Source organism: Sprattus sprattus, assembly GCF_963457725.1.
Source record: "Sprattus sprattus genome assembly, chromosome: 14".
NCBI classification, from domain to species: Eukaryota; Metazoa; Chordata; class Actinopteri; order Clupeiformes; family Clupeidae; genus Sprattus; species Sprattus sprattus.
This window is the reverse complement of record NC_137912.1, coordinates 12,588,231-12,596,964: the sequence shown is the minus strand read 5'-3', so window position 1 is coordinate 12,596,964 and position 8,734 is coordinate 12,588,231. Positions and strand designations below refer to the sequence as shown.

Genomic DNA, 8,734 nt, shown 5'->3' with positions numbered 1-8,734 from the left:
GGCGCTGAGTCCAAATGAAGCAAGAGGCTCCCCGTTTTTACTATCTGCCGTTTATATAAAAGTAATGGCCCGTCGCACGGCGGTCCATAGCACGCAATTAAACAGCCAAGTGTGCGTTTCACAAGGCGCCGTGATGATAGATAGATTTGACTCAGGATGAAAGGAGAGAACTTCAAAACATGTTCATTGTGGTGAAGAAAAATCACTGCCTGTGATGGCCCTTCCAGAAGAAATACCAGGAAGGTGTTTTCTTTTCCCTCAGGGTCTGTCCTCTTCAGAGAGAATCAACGAAGACACCACTGTCTTAAATTAGTAAATTAACGAAGATACCACTGTCTTAAATGAATGAATTAACGAAGACACCACTGTCATAAATGAATGAATTAACGAAGATACCACTGTGTTAAATTAATGAATAAACGAAGACACCACTGTCTTAAATTAATGAATTAACGAAGACACCACTGTCTTAAGTTAATGAATTAACGAAGACACCACTGTCTTAAATTAATGCATTAACAAAGATACCACTGTGTTAAATTAATGAATAAACGAAGACACCACTGTCTTAAATTAATGAATTAATGAAGACACCACTGTCTTAAGTTAATGAATTAACGAAGACACCACTGTCTTAAATTAATGCATTAACGAAGACACCACTGTCTTAAGTTTATGATTGCCAAGTTATTTACCAACAGGAAAATGCCTTAAAAAGAACCCTAAACTCTCTGAGAAAGGCAGAAAGAAAAGGCTCAAGATTCAAAAGACGTATTTCATAGTTGTGAGGGACCAGTAGATTGCAGACACTGCCAAGAAAGTGATGGGGTTGGGGGAGGGCAGTCGTTGGCAGGGTGCTGAGACTGCTGACTGGGTGCTCCTCTGAGACCATGAGGACAGGTGGAGACAGATGGTCCAGGTGAGGCATGGTCCCCCCCCCCCTTCCCAGACAGATGGGTTCCCTTCCACACACAGGGAGGAGGGGGAGAGGGCAGGCAGGGTCCACGGAGGCGAATGAGTACCAACCCACAAGATCCATTAGATAAGTTCCTTCGATAGAAGTTGGTGTTCAGTTTTTTCAGACGTTTCCCACTAACACGACGGGATGCCAGTACCTTTTTAAAAATCCTCTACAGATGTGAGAGTGGAAGGTTCAGCAAAACTAAAATTGGCCTTTTTACCACAGGCAGACATGAATTCATGCATATAAAAAAATGACCTTCCCTATGGCCTATACCTTGGCCCAAATATGAACAAAAGGTAACTTTGTAAATGACTCACTGAGACTGACTCACTGTGACTGACTCACTGCATCTACTGTTCCATGCTGTAACTGTGCTGGTAGTCCATCTCTCTGTCTCCTATTATCACTGAAAGGCCTCAGACAAGTGCTGAAGTCTGTTACCGCCATTTGCACTATTCATTTTTAATGAGCGCTAATTGATGCTGTCAACAGGATTGTTTCCCATGCGTCTCTCTCCCTTAGTCCTTGAGCCCAGCTGGGGAGAGCAAGGTATACTGGCTCAGTTGACACAGCACAACACACACACACACACACACACACACACACACACACACACACTTTAGCACATTCCTTCTTACGGTGCAGCAGTCATATGAAACCCTATGATGTAGCCCAGAGTGTTAACAACGAGCTCTTCAAGGGCTGTCAGTCAAACTTCTTCTTCCCTGCTCTGTGGTTTCCCCTCTACTCCCATTCACTAAACAGCTACTTCCTCTCCCCTCACAGGGCTGGATCGACAACTTCAACGGGCCCAGCGGCATCTTCATCGCGGTGAGTTAGCAAGACAGTGTTCCTTGAGCATTGGACACTTTAATGTGCCCTGCTCTCTGTCTTCATTCTATCAGGACAGACTTCTCCAATGCACCCCATTCCACCATCCAACTCTCTGTCTTTATTTTCATCGCTTCCCTCTCTTTTCGTCGCTTTCCTTTCTCAACATCAATGATTTTTCTCTATCCAATCTATCTCTGGACTTCTCTTTTCTTTTGTCTCCTCTCGCTATCTCTCTCTTTCTCTCTCCACTACAGGCAGGAAAGGGCATCCTCCGGACCATGAGGGCCAACAACGACGCAGTGGCTGACCTCATTCCTGTGGATGTGGTCATCAATCTCACGCTCGCTGCCGGATGGTACACAGCCGTGCAAAAGTATGCGTGCACACACACACGTTTCCCAGCCCACCCCCCCCCTTCACACACTCACAACGTTGCACAGGATCACATACTTTTACAGTCTTGCATATGTAGTCAAGCAAACTACATACACATACACACACACACAGACACACACATATACACACAGAGAGACATTCACATATACACACACAGAGGCACACACACACACACACACACACACACACACACACAGAGACACACACACGGCTGAACACTGAGAGACACAGGAGGTTGCCTACAAGTGAGACACATGCATATATTGTCTCATACACAAAAACACACACGCACACATGGACACACACACGCACACATGGACAGATTGGACACACACACACAAACACATGGACACGTACATACACACATACACAGACACACACACACACACACACACACACATGGACACACACAAACTAACACATGGACACACACACACAAACACATGGACACACAAACAAACACATGGACACACACACACAAACACATGGACACACAAACACTTGGAAACACACACAAACACATGGACACACACACACGCACACACATCCCCTGGAAAGCGGCCCACTTGCTCACAGGGCCAATCTGTATCGATTGCTCAATTAAAATATTGATTTCTGTTTTCAAACACTGCTGGTAATGTCTGTCACCTACAAGACCCAGGGCAGCATTGATGTTTTTATTAGAGAGCAGACTAAATGAGGTCCCAGACAGATGACTGACCTAACGACTCCTGGCCTATATGACCTTTGACCTCCCCGCATGCTCTGGCTTTTATTATTGTTCCCGTTCTCTGACCCTTTCCAGACCCAAATCCGCGCTGGTGTACAACTGCACGACCGGCGGCATCAACCCTTTCCACTGGGGAGAGATCGGTACGTATCAGCCCCACGGAACCCACTCACCACACCAGTAACCCACTCACCTCACCAGTAACCCACTCACCACACCAGTAACCCACTCACCTCACCAGTCACCAACTCACCACACCAGTAACCCACTCACCACACCAGTAACCCACTAACCACACCAGTAACCCACTCACCACACCAGTAACCCATTCACCTCACCAGTAACCCACTCACCACACCAGTAACCCACTCACCTCACCAGTAACCCACTCACCTCACCAGTAACCCACTCACCACACCAGTAACCCACTCACCTCACCAGTAACCCAATCACCACACCAGTAACCCACTCACCACACCAGTAACCCAATCACCACACCAGGGTTTATTCGGCCCCTAAAGACACAAGTGGCACCAGGATTGTCCAGCCCTTCTCTGTCTGGCCGCAGTTGCTTTTGTCTCTGCTTGTGAGCCCCTTTGTCGGTCGCCATGGGAAATCAATGCGGATCTTGACCGCTGATACACAACACTGTGGCGCTGTGGTTAAGTGGTCCAAGGGGGATTCGAGGGAAGTGATAGTCTAGCTCGCCTGATGCTTCAATTCTGAGGCTGCCTCAACAGAGCACCGCCGGAGGTGACTCGGCAGACAACAGACAAGTCTGAAGCTGACCTAGCCCGTATCTGGACCGTGTTCGGTGTGGGTCCGGCTTATTTGCCCTCAGATGGGATCTCTGGGACTATTCACAACAACTCTTGGCTGCCCTCTGCTGGTTGAATAAGAAAAATGAAGAATGCTGTATTGACAGCCGCTGACATTTCCAAGTATGCATCAGAGAAGCTCACATCTCCATTCTTATGTTGACGTGATCTATCAGGACTGCTGGAAATCATCCATGCACTCTCTAGCAGCCAATCATAGAAGCAGGAATGATCTAGAACATACAGATGTGCCTCCCTTAGAGCCTTGAAGGCGGATAACCTCCCCCCCCACACACACACACACATATGAATACACCACCCCCATCCTTGTATCCTCTCTATCATCAGAGCTCTGGAGATTAATAAGTGCAGGTAGAGGATTAAGCGCTGGGGGCCAAGAGGAGTGGGACCCCTGCTCAGATTAGCGTGTGGCTGCCATGGCACTGTAAATTGCCAGCAGATGGCTCTCAGCGGGATTAGGCCCTTCCCCTGAGCGAGTGGGGGGAACACCGTCGTAATCTGGCCATCCCACATAATAGATCATGCTTTCAAGCTAATCACAGGGCAGGGGATGGAGATCCCACATACACACACACACTTTCTCTTGCATACACACACATACATACCCCCATGTACACACAGAGATACACTTCCCTCCCTGCACGCACACACACACACACACACACACACACACTGTCTCCTCCCGGGATGTGGGCACTCTCTGCTGCAGCTGAGTTTGTGTGGTTTCCATGGCAACAGAGAATTGACATGGATTGCCGGAAGATCAGCAGGGACTTTTTTTTTCTGCTCATCCGCCCCCCAATCCCCTAGCTCCACTTCTTCCTTTCTCTCTCTCTCTCTTTCTCTGTATCTCTCTCTCTCTCTCTCTCTCTCTCTCTCTCTCTGATGGATGGTCACCCCAGCCTTTCATGCCGGCGGATCAACAGACAGACGAATAGGGCCGACTGGCCGGCGTTTGGTCAAGAGCAGGGCCACACCTGGCTGCCACCTCGCATCTGATCAGCGCTGCTGCTAGCTGCCCGTTGCCATGGCAACCTCCCCAACCCCCCCACATCTGATACCCCAGTCCATCCCCCTCACCCCCCCCAGGCCCCCCCCCTCCCCCTGCCATGAGCATTCCGATGGTGATGTAACTCATGAGGTCATCCAGCTACTGCTGCTGTTGTAGTTAATGCTTCTTAGGGAGAGGGAGCCTGTACAGCTCTTGTCTCATCAGCATCACAGCCACAGCAGGATGTGTCTCTGATGCTGAGCTCTCAGCATTCCACAACACTTCCACTGGGTCTGTCTTTGTTAGCTCTCTGGCTCAGGTGCCTGCTTCTGCTATCAAACCAGGATGAAAGGTTGTTGTGATGAGCAAGAATGACTCATTATGGACATGTGTTTGAGTGCACTCCTCCTCCTCTGTATATAGATATGACTATTGCTTTTAGTATGGATATCCTATATTACTCCACTGCTGATTTTTAAACATTATTTTTAGTCTCTTTAATTCATATCCATGGCTAAATGGTCAATATCTTTACCACTGCGTGAGATGTAAACTAAATTGTTTATGTTTCCACCTCTGTGAAGCGTGTGGCATTATGGACTTTGGGGTCACAAATGTATGTGGTTATGTTGTTACAGCAGAACTGGGAGATCCTTTAACCAGATATGCTCTTGCGTTCTACATAGGGCTGCCTCCGTTTCATATAAGTTAAAACGTTGTTAAACCATCTCCTTAGACTGATTAAGGTGTATGCAACATAGTACATACATCACTGCAATAGGTTCTGTTATGAAAATCCAATACCCTCACTTCACTGAATTCAACTACTTCATCTCAGTTACGTCTGAGTCTCTTTTAAGCACATTTCACACTTGGAATCAGAATCGTCAAGATGTCCTCCCTACTGATGCCAATCTGACTCTTAACCAAAGCCATGTTTCTGTTCTGTTGGTATCACACACAGAGCACCACGTGATGTCCACCTTCAAGAGGAACCCCCTGGAGCAGGCCTTTAGACGACCCAACGCCAACATCACCTCCAACTACCTGCTCAACCAGTACTGGATCCTGGTCAGCCACAAGTTCCCTGCCCTGCTCTACGACCTCTTCCTCCGCATGTCGGGTCAGAAGCCTCAGTAAGAGACTCACGTGAAGCACGCCTCTTGGGTTTCTGAATATTTTTATCCTCCACTCTTGCCCCTTGCTAACACTGAATTTGTTACAAGAAAATGAATGTGCTAAGTGTGATACCTTTTCCTTCTTGGTGGTTTGCTTCCTCTGAGTAGTACGCTATAAAATGGGAGTTGTGACACGTCACAACAATATCAATTGTTTAACAGAACAGCATGTCCTCTCACTTCCTGTGTCATTTTATTTGAATCGTATTGAGAATGAAAGGCTTCAAAGTGACTTTGTTGTAAGTTAGAGAACTGGGAGTCAGTAACCCCGTTATCCCTTTTCTCTCTATATAGTGTAAGTGCTGCCGAAATAGTGAGGCCTGTTATGGCACTGAAACATTTCAGATTTGATTTGACAGAATATCTTGCCGTGTGCTGTGTGTTTTCTAAGACCAGTCATCTGCTGTAAGGCAGCTTGGCATTATATAGAAAGGTCGTTAAAGTATGCATTTGGACTCTGGGGGAGAATGGAGTGCATCTGGTCTGAGCCTCTTCATATATATTTGTCACCAAGGATGATGCGGATCTTCAACCGGTTGCACAAGGCCATCGGCCTGCTAGAGTACTTCAGCAGCCAGGACTGGGAGTGGAACTCTGAGAACTTGAACATGCTGATGAGCCAACTCAGCCCAGGCGACAGGAAGGTACGGTGGCACCTGGGATGCAGATCATGCTTGAAATTACTCTCGCTCTCTCTCTATCTCTCTATCTCTCCCTTTTAGCCTGATCTGCCTCTTGGCCTATAACACATCCAGTTCGCAATACAGTTCCAACCATAGTGTCTGTTTCAATTCTAAGTGTTAATTCTGTTTATTACTATTTTTATAACCTAGTCGTTACTTTTATTCTCTGTTCCAGACCTTTAACTTTGATGTGCGCCAGCTGAACTGGCCTGAGTACATTGAGAACTACTGCATCGGCACAAAGAAGTATGTCCTGAATGAAGACATGTCGGAGATCCCTGCCGCACGGCAGCACCTGAGAAAGTGAGTGGAGAGGAGAATGCAACCACAGTGTGCAAAATAAAGAAGGGCGATACTGGAACAGGCATATTGGTATTGGTAACATTGTGCAGTACTAAAAAAAAGTCCTTCACAAACTCATTTTATTTTCTTTCTTCCTTTCTTTCTTTCTTTCTTTCTTTCATCTATCCTCTCTCTTCCTCTTCCTTTTTTTTCTCAGGCTGAGGAACATCCGCTACACCTTCAACACCGTCCTGCTGGTCTTCATCTGGCGCGTCTTCATCGCCCGCTCCCAGATGGCACGCAACATCTGGTACTTTGTGGTCAGCCTCTGCTTCAAGTTTCTCTCCTACTTCCGAGCGTCCAGCACGCTCACCAAATGACCGCGCAGCCCAGACCTCCAGAACTGCTTCCCGTGTCTGTCCGCCCAGCCCAGCTCACCTCACCTCATCCCAGCCCACCCCCCCCACCCTTGGCCCTGAAGAGACAGGCTGGGCCACACTTCGCAATCGCCCACCAATGCCCTTGTCCATTCCTAGTCTAACCAAGGCCTGACGCACAGCAAGTTTATTGTCTTCTAATGACGGGTCTCACCACACCTTGAAATCCTTCAGTGGGCTTTGGAGGGGCACAGGGGATTGTGGGTGCTGCCAGTCAAACTGGGTTTGGTGGAGGTGGACTCTGAAGAAGGCATTTTTTTTGTCGTCTTTTCCCTAAGTCGTATCTGCACTCGCGCCATCCCACCTCTGAATTCTTTCTTAATGCTTCTGCTTGTTTTCTCCCGGCACCTACATGTTCTTAAGTCTCAATCATTTAAAAATCAGGAGATAGTCGTCCTGAACATTTTAGATCCTCTTTTGTATTGTCAGCTTTTCCTTACATTGACAGATTATATAATTATATATATGCAACGAGTAACCCCAGTTGTGTGATATCATCCTGTCATTGTAATGAATCCACATTCAATGCCTTGCCACTTTGGACGAATTTTTGAAGACTACTTGAAAAATGACAGTGTTGTTCTGCCGAGGGATGTTTTGTTTAACCTGAATCTTGAAACAAAAAGATGTAAAAGAAACATTTTATCGTACTGTACACAGTGTCCTTCTCAGCCTTGTAGGATATTGACCTTCGACCTCCCTACCTAAACATATATATATTTAAAGATTGCAGGCCCTTTTTCAGGGGCTGCGGTCTACTCCAAGGACAGACAGAACATTGCATTCAGTTTCAATGTCCAAAAAAAAAGTGAGATTAAAAAAAACAAAACCAGACACTTCTTGATCATTGGAGGTGTCCTTAGCAAAACTAAAAGATGTATTGTTGGAGTTGTCGCGTTTGTAAATGTCTTAGTGTTGTCGTAACAAGCCACTATCACTCTTGATATCAGTATGTTTAACAAACACTTGTGCGTTTTATCGTTTCCACCTTTTGCCTGTTTGTACAGCAGTTTGTACTGAAACTAAGTTTACTACTTTTACATCTTTCTAAATGACGATCACGTCAAACTAAGGCTCGTCATGGTAATAGTTGCCGGTGGAAGTGTATAATATATAAATAAATCTACGGAATTGGAGAGGTCTGTAAATATTGAAAGTTATATATTATTGTTGTAATTACAATATTACCAAAGGTAAAGAGTTGTACATGGCGGCCTCATTTTATGTCAGAGAGCTTCCTTCCTTTTTTGTCTGTTTGTTAAACAAACGCAACACAAATAATCCATAATGTGTCAATGTGGACTGATATATTTGTTTATTTGGGGGGATGCTTAATGAGAAGCAGGGTACCGTAAATTGAATTAATCCATATTCCGAGAGCCCCTGACACTCAACCTCCC

General features: G+C 46.2%; 1 protein-coding gene across 1 annotated transcript in view; it reads left to right on the top strand.

The window, feature by feature from the left end:
• LOC308375346 (fatty acyl-CoA reductase 1) overlaps nucleotides 1-7,905 on the top strand; it is a 52,299-nt gene extending 44,394 nt beyond the window's left edge. Inside the window, exons 6-12 of the mRNA XM_080851452.1 lie at nucleotides 1,751-1,795; nucleotides 2,053-2,171; nucleotides 3,000-3,067; nucleotides 5,719-5,890; nucleotides 6,447-6,576; nucleotides 6,791-6,918; nucleotides 7,115-7,905. Of these exons, the coding sequence (XP_080707578.1) occupies nucleotides 1,751-1,795; nucleotides 2,053-2,171; nucleotides 3,000-3,067; nucleotides 5,719-5,890; nucleotides 6,447-6,576; nucleotides 6,791-6,918; nucleotides 7,115-7,277 (825 nt within the window). The 3' untranslated portion in view covers nucleotides 7,278-7,905. The remainder of the gene's footprint in view (nucleotides 1-1,750; nucleotides 1,796-2,052; nucleotides 2,172-2,999; nucleotides 3,068-5,718; nucleotides 5,891-6,446; nucleotides 6,577-6,790; nucleotides 6,919-7,114) is intronic.
• Nucleotides 7,906-8,734: the final 829 nt, after the last annotated feature.